Source organism: Lissotriton vulgaris, chromosome 10 (genome assembly GCF_964263255.1).
Source record: "Lissotriton vulgaris chromosome 10, aLisVul1.2, whole genome shotgun sequence".
NCBI classification, from domain to species: domain Eukaryota; kingdom Metazoa; phylum Chordata; class Amphibia; order Caudata; family Salamandridae; genus Lissotriton; species Lissotriton vulgaris.
Genome location: NC_141698.1, coordinates 32,152,126 through 32,169,315, shown reverse-complemented (window position 1 = coordinate 32,169,315; position 17,190 = coordinate 32,152,126). Strand labels below are relative to the sequence as shown.

The 17,190-nt window shown below is 43.7% G+C and overlaps 1 protein-coding gene across 1 annotated transcript in view; it reads left to right on the top strand.

The window, feature by feature from the left end:
• The first annotated feature begins 327 nt into the window (after positions 1 to 327).
• The window catches only part of LOC147684422 (scavenger receptor cysteine-rich type 1 protein M130-like), a 156,783-nt gene continuing 139,920 nt past the window's right edge, over positions 328 to 17,190 (top strand). Inside the window, exon 1 of the mRNA XM_086940349.1 lies at positions 328 to 445. Within this exon, the coding sequence (XP_086796475.1) occupies positions 400 to 445 (46 nt within the window). The 5' untranslated portion in view covers positions 328 to 399. The remainder of the gene's footprint in view (positions 446 to 17,190) is intronic.

The following is a 17,190-nucleotide window of genomic DNA, read 5'->3' as shown; positions in this document are numbered from 1 at the left end:
GGTGTTCACAACATGGCTTCCTCGGACCTGAGTGTGGGACATGAGCATCCGCCCAGAAGGAGGACCAGGGGGCATTCATTAAACCCCCACCAATCATGGAAGAGCAAGTGCACAGAAAGGATGGAATAAGTGAGGGGTCTTTGGAACCTCTCTCTCCACCCACCCCACCCACCTTTGAATGTGTGATCGTGTGCAGGCACTGAGTCCAGGATGTGATGACTTCCCACTGATTGCAGATCTGCAGAGGGTGCAGTTTGCGCCCTCCATAGTGCGAAGCCTCTGAGATATCGCCAGAGCCTCACCCCTGAGCCCACTTCCTATCCTGCACGGCCAGGGCTGCACAGTCTGTGGAGGGCCCCAAGAGAGAGCGGGACCCCACCAGAGGTGCCGAGAGGGACCATGGGTGGTTTTCAGGCCGCTTTCCTGCTGTGCTGGGGTTTACTATGTAAGTGACAGCCTTTTCTGTCGACATCTACTCATTTTGTAGGGCTCCTGGTTTTATGGTACTTTATTTGTTGACTTTTCCATCTGTATTCATCCATATTTATTTTTTGCTAATTTTATCTGTATTTTCAGTATCAACTTTGTGCATATCTACTGCTGTTAAAGCATCTTTACTAAAATTCCTTTCTTTTTTAGCCCCCTTACCTATCAGTTCACACAGGAATTGGACTGGCAGTCATGGCAAACAATATTTAGAATTACTCAAAAAGCAACCCAATTTTCGTTTTTATCCACATCTAAAAATAAATACAGACAAGAAAATAAAAGTTTTCTGTCTGTATTTATCTGTAAAAATCAGTAAAAACGGAAAACAGGGAGCATTATTCATTTGCTACTCGAGGGGTGGGTGCTGATGGACGGGCAGGTTAGGGGGCTTTCGCATGAGCCATGGGGGCACAGGCTGATTTGTGTGTGTTGTTTGTATGTCACATTATCGACCCCCAAAATATTGACTCCCAAAATATCATCAAGGTAAGTGTATATTTACTATTATTAACTCCACTGTGACCACATTTTCAGAGTTACAGGGTACTTCTGTAGGTTGATGTCCACCCCCAATCACGCGGTACATTACCTTTGTGTAGGATGAGAAGATAGGGCCAGAGAAACACAGGGAAAAACAATAAGTGTCCAATCGGATGTAGTGATGGGGGAGGGTCTGCTTTGAGGAAACATGGTCTGTATGCATGGAATATGAGTGCAAGGTACAGCCCAAATCACACAGAACAGGTGCAAATCAGGCAGCAGCTGTGCAACCTTCCCCACGTCCACACATATGAGCTCACACACAGACACACACACAGCAGGTAGTAGCAATGGAAATTCCCTCATATACTTTCCCCAAACACAAACACATGTATAATCCATCCAGCAGTAGTGGACGCTTCCCCACCATTGTAAACACATAGATACACATGAGCTGGGCAGTGCAGTCAGTAGTACCTTTCCTGACCACACACACACTCAATACAGGTGCAGCACAGTATACCACAGTGCAGGCATCCGTACACACACAAGACAAGTACAACACAATCTACCATAGTGCAGACTTCCCTTACTCTCCCAAGACAGGTTCAGCACAGCCTACCACAGTACAAGCTTCCCTCACACACCCACATGATGCACAACATGTACAGCACAAGCCTCCACACACATGCACAAGCCAGATCAGCACAGCCTACCACAGTACAAGCTTCCCTCACACACACACACATGACCCACACCATGTACGATTCAGAAAAGGGGGTGGTGATGAACAGAGTGTCTGAATTAAGCAGACCACTCTTACCCAGTCCAAAGATCAGGGCTTGATCCATCACCGTTATTTAGCTCACTGCATCACCCCAGTTCAGAACCTGGCTATATGCAAATTAGTCTGACCCAGTGCCTCATGGGAACAGGGCAGACCAAACTACCAAGCCAATTCTTCACCCGAAAGGAGACAAGCTTCCGGGGACCGGTTTCTGGCATTTCAGCCGTCGACGGCCCGGCTTGCTTGAACCTTGTACAGCACAACCCCCACACACATGCACAAGACAGGTTCAGCACATCCTACCACAGTACAAGCTTCCCTCACACACACATGATGCACATGTACAGCACAACCCCTACACACATGCACAAGACAGATTCAGCACAGCCTACCTCAGTACAAGCTTCCCTCACACACACACACATGACCCACGCCATGTACAGCACAACCCCTACACACATGCACAAGACAGATTCAGCAGAGCCTACCTCAGTACAAGCTTCCCTCACACACACACACATGACCCACGCCATGTACAGCACAACCCCTACACACATGCACAAGACAGATTCAGCACCGCTTACCACAGTAAAAACTTCTCTCACACATGGCAGGTTCAGCTTAGGCTACCACAGTAAAAGCTATCCACACACACACCCACACACACACATACAACAGGTAAAGCACCGTTTTCCACAGAAATAGACATAACAGACTTCACTCAGTGACCACAGACCCAACTATCATGACAAGAAAGCAATTATTTGGGCAGTGTCACACCCCAATCACCCCGCGGAAGCTCTGCCCTGGACACAGTACTCCAGGAGCCAGACACCCAGCGAGCTCTCACAGTGCACCTCTATTACAACGTGTCATGGATCAGCACACTAGCAGCCAGACACCCAGAGAGCTCCCGCAGTGCACCTCTATTCCAACGTGTCATGGATCAGCACACCAGCAGCCAGACACCCAGAGAGCTCTCGCAGTGCACCTCTATTCCAACGTGCCATGGATCAGCACACCAGCAGCCAGACACCCAGAGAGCTCTCACAGTGCACCTCTATTCCAACGTGTCATGGATCAGCACACAAGCAGCCAGACACCCAGAGAGCTCTCACAGTGCACCTCTATTCCAACGTGTCATGGATCAGCACACCAGCAGCCAGACACCCAGAGAGCTCTCACAGTGCACCTCTATTCCAACGTGCCATGGATCAGCACACCAGCAGCCAGACACCCAGAGAGCTCTCACAGTGCACCTCTATTCCAACGTGTCATGGATCAGCACACAAGCAGCCAGACACCCAGAGAGCTCTCACAGTGCACCTCTATTCCAACGTGTCATGGATCAGCACACCAGCAGCCAGACACCCAGAGAGCTCTCACAGTGCACCTCTATTCCAACGTGTCATGGATCAGCACACCAGCAGCCATACACCCAGAGAGCTCTAGCAGTGCACCTCTATTCCAACGTGTCATGGAGCAGCACACCAGCAGCCAGACACCCAGAGAGCTCTCACAGTGCACCTCTATTCCAACGTGTCATGGATCCGCACACCAGCAGCCAGACACCCAGAGAGCTCTCGCAGTGCACCTCTAACTTCATTAGCACGGTGCACCGGGTGCCAGTACCTAGGCACCCACAGTGCTCTTGCACCAGGATCTGACTGACATCCAGAGAACGATCACCTCATCTCTATCCTGCCCAAGAGACTTCTCAAAATGCACCATTATCACAGGAATGAGACTTCCAGAGAGCTCTCACAATGCACCTCTATCCAGACCGGTCTTGAGTCCAACGTGGGAGTGAAGAGGTGTGGCGCGGCGGCTAGGGTGACTGACTTCGGAATCTGGGGTTCACGGTTCGATCGGCGGGAGATTAGCCCAGCACCATGTGACTCTGGGCAATCGCTTTCTTAATCTCCTGACGGCCCCCAGCACCTAGAGACCCTTACGGGTGATTGTGCGCTTTACAAATGTGTATTTATTATTTTATTATTAATGACCCATTCAGAGAGCTCCCACAATGCACCTCTACCATCGCTGCATTACACATTAGTATAGAGGGGCTGCGACATCACAGATGTCTCTCAATGCACCATTACATCAATTTATGTTTCACCTTGGTGGCTCTTTATTAAGACATCAAAAGACCTCTGATACTACCCTCATGCACTGATTTGTATTTTCCCTGGCCTTCGAATGCAGAGATGTAAGCAGAACTATGAAAATTCCCTTTTAGCCTTCCCTACCCCATGCACTGATATTCAGGAGTGAAATCATCCACAGGGCTCTCACAATTCCGCTGTACTGCCCCACACCCTGCGGCACTGCCCCATTATTACCTAAGGAAATGTGGCTAGTCAACTAAACATTGACTCAGGCTTAGATGCGCATTACGTAAATACATTTCTAATGATCTAACATTTCTTTCACTGATACAATTTTATTCCTGTTAATTCACAGTAAATTGTGTAAAATTCTGCACAAAATATCAATTTTTTGCAAATGCAGAATTTTACAGAATTTACTGTGAATTAACAGGAATAAAATTGTATCAGTGAAATAAATGTTAGATCATTAGAAATAAGAAATAAGAATAAGAAGCTCGGTGTGCTCAGAACACATTTATCCATTATTACCTAAGACATTCACCGGGCTCTCACAATACATGCTTGCAGTAACCTGCACCGCTGTCTGAGTACTGAGCTGTTCATAAGGCTCTCCCAATGCAGAAAGTTCATAAAATGCATCTCTATCAGGACCTGCCTCGCGCGTCACTTTCCCAATATTAGGAAAATTTGCAGAGATTTGAGAATGATGTCTACGCTCATCTGCACCTTGGGCGCTGTATCAGTGGTGAATTACTAAAATGTTGTGGAAAAAATATTGATGAAACAAGACTATCCTTTCAAAAATAACTAATAAATATGGTGGGGCAGAATACTGAAGGTAAGATTTTTTAATATTAATATTTCATTTTAATGTAATATTTTATTTTTTAAGTATCTAGTATTGTCTTTTTCAAATATTGCTGTATATAATATAATAGATTTTATTTTAATATAGTTATATTCAATATTGCTTTTTAATTAATTTAATTTAGATAAGTTATATTATTTCACTGTATTAGTGTTATATAATAAATGTTTTGCATTTCTTTTCCATAGTCCGTAATTTTAATGTGTGTAATTTAAATTTTGTTTAGATTTAATTCGTGATTTTTAATTTAGCAGCTGGTTGGATTTGCAGATGATTAGGGTGGTAAGATATTTTTTAATTATTATTAATGTTTATATTTATTGCCCAATTGATTGATAATTATGTAAATGATTTAAATAATTGTTATTTTAGCTTAGATTGTGGTTTTTAATGTGCAATTCGTTTTTCTAATAATTAATAAGTCATTTTTAATTCAGTAGAGGGGATTACGATGGGAAGTTTTTTAACATAAAAATTATTGTTTTTTAATTTTTAAATAATATTTATGTACATTAAACAATTGGTAATTATTTGGGTACATTATTAAACCAATTAATTGTTATTTAAAATATTTTAATATAGTTTGTATTTTTTATGTATATATTTTTGCTTTCTTTCGTAATTTTTATGATAGTAGTGGATTGATGGGTTTTTAGGGGAATAGGGTGGAGGGTTATTGAAAATAGAAATGATTGTTTTCATTTTCAATGTTTTTATGTTAAAATATTATTGGTAATTAGTTATGTAATACATTTAATGGACAAATTGTTAATTATTTTGTTGTTTTTAAATTCATAATTATTTCTTTAATCTATGTATTTATTAACATTTTGCAAAAAGAGTTATATTTATTATTTGTTTTTATATTATTGGATTTATTTTATTAATGTAATATTGATAATATTTTATTCATAACTTTTTAAATAAAAGAATTGTTTGTTAGTGGGTTTTTGACCAATGCTGGGAAGTGTATTTATTTAAAATATTTATAATTTCTTTTATATTAAATATAATTTTGTTTTTTGAAATTTGTTTTTTATTACATTATTTTTATCTACAATGTATATATTTTTTTATTTTAAATATACTTAAATATTTTTGTTTTGTTATGTATTACATTTTTTTTTTAAGTTCAGGAACTGGAATAGCAAATCGAACCTGACCAAAGTCCAAACACTTTCCCTACTGTCACTTATTTTGGAGTGGTAAGAGTGTATCTAACCCCTCTAAAGTGCAACACTTTTTCTTCTTTTGCTTACCTTGTGGTGGGAATATTACATTTTACCCCTCCAAAGTCCAACACTTTCCCTACTGGTGCGCAGAATGAAGCTGGAATAGTAAATCTAATCCCTTCAAAATTCAAACGTTTTTTGGGGCAAATATATTTTATTGAATTTTTTTAATTTCCACCGTGCTTGTACATGATTAATAAGTCAGCATTTCAGGGGACCCCTCCACAAGGAACGATAAACAATGTATAGTAGAAAAGAATATTGAAGTGTCGTAAGGTGGCCGTACATCCGCCACCATGGTAGTACAGCAGCGCATAACAGTGGTTACATTTCGAGCTCACAGTCTACAAACAGGTGAACAATTGCATCCCAACCCAACAATGATCGCTCTTGCCCCACTCCCTTCCCTGTCCCCTTATGGTGTCTTGCATCGCGTAATAGGTCAATGGTAAAAAAAGAAATGTGCGAGGTTAGCGTATCCTTGTAGCCATTCGGGCAGAACTTGGCCAACAGGGTCAGGGTGCACCCAGTGTCAGTGATCTGTCTCATCTCCCAATCAGCCTTCTGGGTAGTGAGGGTAGATCATGGATCCGCCAATAAAAGTGCAGGTTCCAGGGGCCAGCAGATGGAGGGGAGCATTCAAGGTGAAGAGGCAATGTCCTCCTCGTTCCCTTTCTCTCTCGCATGCATAGTTTCTGTTGAGTTCTCCCATGCTCTAGCAAAGTCTACTGATTCCCCGTTCCTCTTAGCATCTCTTAGGAATGCTCCTCTAAAATTCAACCCTTTTCCTTACAACGGAGTTAAATAGTGAATCTGGCTCTTTCTAAGTATAACACTTTCTCTAGTGTTGTTTATCTTTGGATTTTTTATTTTTTTTATTTTTTTTGTTTTGTGTTTAAGTTTAGAACAAAAATGTAATTATTTTTATTTAAATGCTTTTTATTGTTTTTGTTTTTTATTTTTTTAAATACAGTTTAATGTATGTTTTTGTTGAAGTTAATAATTAAATCCATTTATTTTAAATTATATTATTATTTTGTAATATTAAATAAACGAAATCTAATGCTAAACGTAATTATATTTTGATAGGTTCACATTTTTTTTTTCGATGCTCTCTTCCACTATATTTTTCGCATGACATTTTGGTAGTTACATAAAAAGGGGCTTATTACGATGTCGGTCAGAGTTGCATTCGACCAGCACAGTTTAATAAACAACTGCTGTTGTGCTCTTCTTTAAATTATACAGACAGTGCCACCATGTGGCAGGGTGTTACAAGCCCAGTGTTGACAATTAAGTGCCGGTGCCGAGCACCGGAAACCACTGGCTCAAATTAAGCACTGGTTACAGTCACTTGCACCCTACCTATTTTACTTGTGACCATCCATCCTTATTTTTGTTAACTTATATATAGATAGAACATGCTGCTTCAGGAGGTTGAGTTATTTAATGCATGAATAAACGATTTTAAATATGGCAAGATGGCTCAATGAGCTATGTTCTTATGCATGCAGCATTTAGAAACAGCGGAACTAGTCCTAGTAAGTGTAAGATTAAAAGAACAAAATATGACACAGCACTACGTACAGTTTTGTTTTCCACAAGGGATATTCATTTTTAAGCACAATAGGACAGTGTTATTGATCCAAGCCTGTAGGATTTGAAAAATATTTTGCGGGTAGTGGTGAAAAGACATGGAAATGTGGAAAAATGTGGGAAAATGTGGTTTTCAGCAAGGATTTCTAAGACATTGAGTGGCAAATTGTGAATCTTTAATTTTTACAAGGTCACATATTTTGTAAGATTTAAAATGTAATGTTCAAGACGTTTTGGGCCTTTTAAGAAAAATCTTCTTTCAGAAAAAATGCATGAAAGAACAGGAATAACAAAAAATACCAAAACAAAATTAAAGTTATGGAAGCTGACAGTTCTGAAAGCACCCGTAATATGTGAGGACCCCCTCAAGATTGGCATACACGAGTGAATAGTTTATTGATGGTTTACAGCAAATAATATAGTCCTTTTCTGTTTCAGTTTGTAAAACGTTATCCGATTTTAAGAAAAAACATAAAACTACTTTTACAAAGTACATCACACATGAAACAATAAAATAACATTCCAGGGAGCATGATGAAATACATGGACAAGGTGCCGTTTTAAAATTTGGGAAATATATTGTGGATAAAAATTAAATTTAAAAACCAACCAACAGTTCTAATACTGAAAGCCTCTAAGAGACTATTTGAGTCACAGAAAATTAAAACACAACACTAAAAACTAGGGGGCAGATTTGCAAGCCCCTTGCGACACATTTACGCCACTGTTGCGTCACTTCTTTGATGCAGCGACTTCGTAAACAATGCGCCACGTTACGACAAATTTACAACTAGCTAGATGCGTCGCGTCGTAAAGCCATGCGCTAAATTATACCTGCGTCAGGTATAATGTATGCAGGGCGGGCGTTACTTTTACGACGCCGATGCTTCAAAATCCGTAAGGAGTGACACAGCACAAAAGTATAAGCCGCCCCTGAGCATTGCTGGATTTGCGTCACACTTGTGACCCAACTGCAGCATTGCATCACCTTTACGCCGACAGATGCGTCACGCATCTGTCTATCCTTGCGCCACAGTGCGCTGCATTGTAAATGCGGTGCGTCCATGGTCGCGCAAGGTTTTTTTTACGTGTCCCATTTTAACTGGTGCATCCCCGCTAGTATGCAGGGATGCACCAGTTCTTGTAAATCTGCCCCTTTATGTAGGTTCCAGGGAAATGTGCATATGTACACCACTGCCTCTGTGCCTGGAACTGACCTGCATAGTTGATTTTTTTGTATAATCTCCTTCTTAGTTACTTCTTAATTTTATTTTCTAAAAAAACAACTTCCAAATTTCCCAGTGGGCGTGGAGTTTCGTCTGCAAAATACAAACTTTGGGGCAGATTTACAAGCCCCTTGCAACACTTTTGGGCCCCTGTTGCGTCACGGTTGTGACGCAGCGGTGGCGTAAAAAATGCGGCTAATTTACAACGTGAGACATCTAGGGAGATGTGTCACGTTGTAAAGCCCCGTGTCACATTATACCTGTGTCAGGTATAATGTTTGCAGGGTGGGCTTTCCCACGCAAAAAGCCATGTAGAACTGACGTAGTGAAATCTACAAGATTACACTGCGTCACTCTACGCCTTCACTGCGTCAAAATCCCTATGCCTGCTCAGACCAGGCATAAGGAATGACGCAGGGCTTTTTGAATGGGACTCACCCATCTGTTGTGGCGCCTTGCAAGAGTTGCGTCACTTTCATGAGCAATTCCAGCAACCCATCACTTTTGCACCCCCAGATGCGTCAGAATTTTGCGCCATGGAGCACTGTATTGTAAATACAGCGCATCCACAGTGGCGCAACGACATTCAGTGCTGATGCAAGGAAACTGACGCATCTATGCATTTGTGTCAGTTCCTCGTAAATCTGCCTCTTAGATTCCTGTGATATCACAGACGTAAAGTGATAAGCCACTAGAAAATGGAAGGGCAGTGGTCATAAATGTAATGCACTCTACCAAAGTTAGCACAACCTTGACTCCTTGGTTTACAGTAAAAAGGGACAATATTTCAGAGTATGAGGGGGAGAAAGAGTAAAAAATGCAACCCCATTTCGGGCAGGGAGGGCACATAGCACATGGCAGAAGGGTCAAAAAAATATAGGGGGCATATTTACAAGCCGCTTGCGACACTTTTGCGCTGCCCGTGCGTCACTTTTGTGACACAGTGGTGACGTAAAAATGCACCCAATTTACAACGTGACGCATCTAGGGAGATGCATCACGTTGTACAGCCCTGCGTCACATTATATCTGCGTCAGGTATAATGTATGCAGGGTGGGCGCTCCCACTCAGGAAGCCTTGTAAAAGTGATGCAGTGAAATCTAGGACGCCACCGCGCCAAAACCTTATACCTGCTTGATGCAGGCGTAAGGAGTAACACAGTGTAGTGGGAGTAGGCCTCAAAATGCGTTGCTGGAGTTGGGTCGTGCTTGCGATACAACTCCATCAATGAGTGACTTTTCCCCCAACAGGCGCGTCAGATTTTCAGACACATCTGTCAATCTTTGCGCCATGGTGCACCATATTGTAAATACGGCGCATCCATGGTAGCGCAAGCGTTTCTCAGGGTGGCGCAGGAAAGTGACGCATCTCTACATATGCGCCACTTTCTTGTAAATCTGCTCGAATGGTCTTTTCTGTTGCATACTATCAAAATGCTTTGGTCGAGATTTTGCAAGTGGCTGAATTGCGTTTTTTCCAATTGTATACATTTTGTATCGCCCTATAAACAAGATTTAAACCCAGAAAGCTAGCATTGGTTGAATGTGTCGCATATGACATGGACTTACGTGGCAGCTGCAATCAGTAACTCTGTAAAATGTAGCATCCACCCATCCGTAAATGCAGAAGTAAACTTTAACGCCAAACACACTTACACCCCAAGGGGCATATTATCAAGCGGCAGGGATAATTATCGCTGGACGTTGTTAGTGTGAACTTTTTTATCGCAGGCTATCGCTGGCAATTATTATCGCCATACTATCGCTGTATTAACAACGCATAGCGCAATGGCGATAATTTTCCAGCGATAGCGGTGTTTTCCATTAACATTGCTGCTTTTCCAACGATGTTCCATGGAAAACAGCGATAACCTTGCTGATACGACCCTGTGGTCTTATCAGCAAAATCCACCCCCATTGTTAGGTATAGGCAAGTCAGCATTTTAGCAGACATTAGTTTTTGGCAAAACCCGTTGTTTTCGCTAAAAAATAACGTCTGCTAAAATGCGTGGGCCACCTTGTAAATATCGTGATGAACATTTAGCGATATTTTACAAGGTAGTCCGTCAGGGGTACGCCCAGTGACACCCACTTTGCATCTCATTAGAGATGCAAAGCGAGGCGTCAGGAAAACGGGTGCTAACATGCGCTAATGCATGTTAGCACCACCTTGTTGATCGGGCGATAAAAATATCGCCGCTTTGGCGGCAAAAAGTGCAGCTAAAGTGGCGATACTACCCTTGTTAATATGCCCCCAAGAGAGGACGAATGCAGCTCATTTTTAATCTTGAACATGTATGTTTTGACTATTGAGACAGCTACAGAACTTCTGCAGGACGCTGACCATATATGTTGCAATCGAGAAGTACCGCTGTAAATACAAAACTGCAAATGTATTGATTTCATGCACTACTATGCTGCACCTGCCCGTACTTTCTAGTATCTCTCTGAAAAACAAGTAGTTAACATACAAATTGATCTGTTAAGAGTTCAAACGTCCTCTTGAATTGTGCTTGTGCAACAGAAACACAGAAAATAAATTTAAAAACGACTTGCTTTTTTTGTGATGAAAGCTTGATATTTTGCTATTTTTGCATTATCGTCTCCCTGTTGGGAGGGAAGCTTTTCGTCTGACGCCACGTGACTGACTTTACTCCTGTTGAAGAAGACCCTTACGGGGCACCGTCCCGCTGTTTGCTTAGAAGCAGCCAGACACTGCCGGCCTTGGGACTTCCATGTATCAAAAGTACAGAAAAGAACCACTAGAGGGCAATGCAGACTCATAAGAGAATAGTTGATACTTGCAATGACCACAACAGTTTGCGCATATTTATTTATTTACATTTTTTAATCTACTTCTTTGCCTCTGGCCAGACACTGCACACGTGAACTACTACCGTGCTAGGTAGCGTGCGCTTGGGCGAATGACCCCGAGAAGGTGCAGGGCTGTGATCAGCAGGTCCAATGGTTTTCAGGGAAACTCTCAAAGTAGGGCGGGCAGTCGCTGAGGTCCTGATACACCAGAAATAGCTATGTTAGTGCCTCTAAAAGGGTGGTAGGGCTGGGACTGCTTCAGCCTCATGTCAGGCAGAGCTCCTGTCTGTCTGGTGCCGCTAAAAGTATCCGAAATATTGTGTCAAAAAACAGTGGGGCAAATTTACAAGCCCCATGCGCCGCCATTGCGTCACATTGCGTGACGCACCGGTGGCGCAGCCTGCTAACGGATATTTACAAGCACAGGTAATGTCACCCTGCGTGACTTAACCTGTGCTTGTAAATATCGCCACTTTTCACCCAGCACTTTGCGTGTTAGGGGTTAGGGGCGGGACATTGGTGTTGCTGTGGGTGTTCCAACGCAACACCTATGTCAACTGACGCATTTCCAGATTTACGAAAAATCGTAAACCTGGAAATGCGTCAGTTTGCTACGCCACCCTAGGGGTGGTGTAGCCAAGCGAAACGTGGAGAAATGTTTTCAGTTCTCCTCGTTTTTTTTTCCTCTTTCAATTTGTGCTGAATTCTACAGCACGCATTGAAAGAGGAAAATGCCTGCAGCGATTGCTTTTGTGCAGGAAGGGGCCCCTTCCTGCACAAAAACAATCTCCCCATGGCGCAGGCATCCTTGCACCGTGGTGCCAGGGTGCTTGCGCCGGCGCATGGAAGCTGTTTCTGCGCCAGCGCTGGGGAGAGTACAGGAATGCGGCATATCATTGTAGATATGTCGCATTCCTGTGCTCTGAAAGTGCCGCAGCATGGCGCAGCCAAAGGGCTTGCGATGCCACGCTGCGGCACTTTCTTGTAGATATGCCCCAGTCAACTTAAAAGTACATAGGACAAAATATAGCAGGTAAGAAAATCAGGATTTTAGGTATATAGTTTTTTTTTTTTAAATATCATGTATAATATAATTTACTTTAATATAGTTGCATTTTTAAAATTAATGTAATATGTTAGTTATTATATTATTTGTAGGTATTTGTATTACGATAATAATTTTTTCTAATTTTTTAAGTGTAGCTTGTACTTTTTATTGTGTAATTTGTTTTCTTTTCCATTTAATTAGTATTTTTTAATTTAGTGCATTGTCTGGTTTGTGAGCAATTAATGAAGGAAGATATTCCTACACCTGTATGGCTGATCATTTATAAATGCACAGATTGCTACCTCATACTATTGGTTTGACAACCATTGTCACTTTAGATTCTCGAGTTTTGACGCACGTTAATTGTTGTATCTGGACCCTATCTCTATATTCTATCAGTATTCATATATTTGGGTTCATCACGAGTGCCACTATTACCTGTATGTCTGATCATTTATAAATGCACAGATTGCTACCTCATACTATTGGTTTGACAACCATTGTCACTTTAGATTCTCGAGTTTTGACGCACGTTAATTGTTGTATCTGGACCCTATCTCTATATTCTATCAGTATTCCACTTGCACTTATACTCTGCACTACTCTGCACAGATTGCTACCTCATACTTAATATTCACCTTATATAACCTTACTATTCCTACTTCCCCCCTCTTGTTTGCACAGACTGCTACCTCATACTTAATTTACTACCAATGAATCCTGCACTATTGCACAGCTACTCAACCTGCATCAATTTTCACTCTTCCCGCTAAGGCACCACTACTAGCCCATATATTTCTGGTTGCATGCGAGTGTCACCTCTGCACCCTAGGGCCACTCTTGAGCCATTCATCCCTGGTGGATCACTAGTGTACCTCTGCCCCTTAGGGTCACTTTTGAGCCATGTAACTTGATACATGTATCTGTACCCTTTCCCAGTATTTTACTTCGCTTTGGTACTTTGTAATGCCTTATAGATGTGTTCTAATGTGTTATATCGTATGTAATTGCTATGCTGCACACTCGTATATCCTGGTTATGTTGATTGATCACTAGTGCCACTCCTGCATTCTATAACTTACTGTATGTATATATTCCTATGCACACTATTACATGTGGGCTATGCTGATTGATCAGTAGTAATACTCTTGCACTATGTAATCTACTGTATGTATGGACTTGTTTTCCCGCACATGTGTACCACTATACTATACTCCCCCACTCCCTCCTAAACCATCTTCGCAACATGGATCCTATCGGCAATCCTATCGGCAATCACACATATAAAATCATCTACCCACCGTCACTCACCAAAAAAGCCGCTAAACGCTTTAAACACAACTTCCTGAGGTCACACCCTGAAACGCCCTTTGCTGACACCTACTTCTCACTGGTCAATGGATCCCTGTGCACTGATATCCTATTCCATACCAGACGTAGAGCGCAATGGAGAAAAGCGTTCTTCACCCTACTCACCGTCTCCTCCACCAGGAAAACCGCCCACAGCCTAACTCTCTCCATCACATCATCCCAACTCTTTCCAGGCAGAGCCACCATCACCATCTACAATAACGGGATTATTCTAGCTCAATCCACAGACAGGAACCTGGAACTGCTAGACAACCTGTTCCCCACCTTCAAAGAGCACCTCTCCCATCCGCGGTCCAACAATCGTATCCCCTACAGTCCCACCGACCATGACCTCACAGCCACATACCCCTCAATGAGGGTCACACCTACCACTCCTGATCGCCCATCTCTCACCCACAACCACTCTATCCCAGTTCAGCACCATGCAGTTGTAACACACGCCTCAAACACAGACACAGAGCGCTCCTCCACATACTCCGCTCACACCCCCACCCTTTTTACCAACCCCCAGACCTCCACATATATCATCAACACTCCTATCACACCTACAGCGGGCATCACTACCCCGCTCACCCCTAACAGCACAGATCTCACACACAACACTTCTAACCTAGTCCAGCACCAGGACAACACACAAGGCGACGAATCCCCCCCCTCATCCCTCCCCACTCTCAGACCACATTACCCCCTAGCCAACCACGCAGAACACACCTCTCTTAATTTAACTCCCCCTCCCCACAACAGGACCACCCCCTACCCCACTTCCCCTCCTACTCTCAGCCCCCATTACCCTTCCTGCTCTCCAACCACGACTTTCAGTCGCCCAGCATACACCCTGACCCCCCCGCCTACCACCAATGCCCTCACTCTTACCTCCAAACTCCTCCCTACCTCATCCACACCCCTCCCACCCAAAACATCTCCCCTCCCTAACACCTTCCCGTACACTAACACAACGCATACCTCCTCATACACCAGCCCAGGCTCCCACCTGCACACGAACTCCCTGGTCGACCATTCACCTCCGACTACCGCCCACACCTCCACCACCTACCCCACGATGGACATCATCATGGCCACCCTCACCCAGATCAAAGAAGACATACACAACATCAAGGAACTACTCGCCACCCACCCCATGCACCCAGCACCCACCTCCCCTCCCAACTTGTCCCCTTGCCCTCCAGCTGACTCCCTCACTCAACACGCCCCAAACCGGGCGTCAACTACTGGCCATAGACGCAGCAACTGCCCCCGTCTCCCTCGTCACCCCTACAACCCCCCCTCACACAACTACACCTCCCCGCCCAACGGGTCCCCCACCCTTCCGACTAACTCTCCCACTCAACTCTCCCCCAACTTGAACTCACACCCAGCTAGCAATCGCAACAACCGCCCCCGTCGCACCCACAACTCTACTTCTGACCGTGACACTCTCACCCTTCTACGCTCCTACGACCCAGCCCCCCAAAATCACATAACCACCCCACACCTCAACATTCCCACAATACACTCAAATCCCCTTAGACCCCCCACACTAAACAGCAGATTCTCCATCCCCAATAACCTCAGAAAAGTCCCTCTCTCGCTAGAAAAAACTACCACCCGCATCACACCTCGTCTCAAATGCACCCTCCTCAACTGTAGATCGGCCTCGAAACACTCTGCCGAAATTGCTGATCTACTATTATTAACGGACCTTGACCTAATCATCCTGACCGAAACATGGCTAACTGAATCCTCGACACCTATAATGGACATTCTGGTCCCTCCCAACTACCACATTATCAGGCTAGATAGAACAGGCAAATCAGGTGGTGGAATTGCATGCATCTACAGGAATAACATCACTGTTCAGAAAGTCAATTCTACTTCCCTACCATCCCCAACAACCTGGGAATACATCTGCCTTGACATTATCAGTGAGGGCAAACCGATATGCTCTCTTCACAGCATCTACCGCCCACCCAGGGATAACTCCAACTCCACCTTTTCTCAACAAATCATGGATATGATCTCAAACAATTCTGGACGGCAGCTCACCCAAATATACCTGGGTGACTTCAACCTCCACTGGAATGATGGCAAGGACGCGGTGGTAAATAGTCTTAAAAACTTCCTTGATGCCCTCAACCTCACCCAAATATGTAACAGCCCGACCCACGTGAAAGGCTCTATCCTCGACCTGGTCATCTCCAAAGAGGAATCCACCCAACTCGACTCCATCCAACCCTGTGACTGGTCGGATCATCATACTGTCACATTCTTCATCAATGAAAAAGTTAAAGCTAACCCGGTTCAAGTATCCAAGCCAAAAGTCTGGAAAAGAGACATGAAGAAACTCAACCCAGACTCTCTGCCCCCTAACAGGTGCAATCTCCTACTGCCACCGGCAGGCGATTCAAACGTTCAAACACTGACTGACCAGTATCTCAACGCTATGACCTCCATAATTGATGAGGCTGCACCTTTGCAGCTAAAAAGAACCTCTACTAAAATCTCGAAACCATGGTACGACGGGAGACTCAATGAAGATAGACGAGACATGCGAATGGCAGAGCGTACCTGGAGATCAGCTCCATCAGCAATGCACCTAAAAGACCTAAAGGAAAAGAGAAACGCCTACTTCAGGAAAATAAAACGCTCAAAATCAGACTTCTTCAGCCTCCAGCTCGACCAAGCAAAAAACCGTCCGAGAAAACTGTTTGAGCTAATCAGATCACAATCCAAGGATCACCCCAACCATCCATCACTGCGCGTGAGGCGCCTTCCTGCGAAGACTTCGCTGCTTTCTTTTCCCAAAAAACTGACAACATAAAGAGCAACCTCCTTATTGACGCAAGCCTCTACTCCAAACCACAGCGCCTAGCAGCCACTGAACCAAAAAACAATGCCTCATGGTCAACCTTTGGCACATACTCAGAAGAAGAAATTGGCAAACTGCTCAGCACCCTGAAACCATCCAATCACCTCACGGACCCCCTTCCTGCTGCAGCAGTAAAAGACTTTACCCCCCTGCTTATCCCTCTCTGGACTAAAATTATCAACAGCTCTCTCCAACAGGGGAGCATACCTGACTCACTAAAAGTTGGTCAGGTCACACCTCTCCTAAAGAAACCTACAGCCGACCCCTCTGATCTCAACAACTACCGTCCCATTACCAACA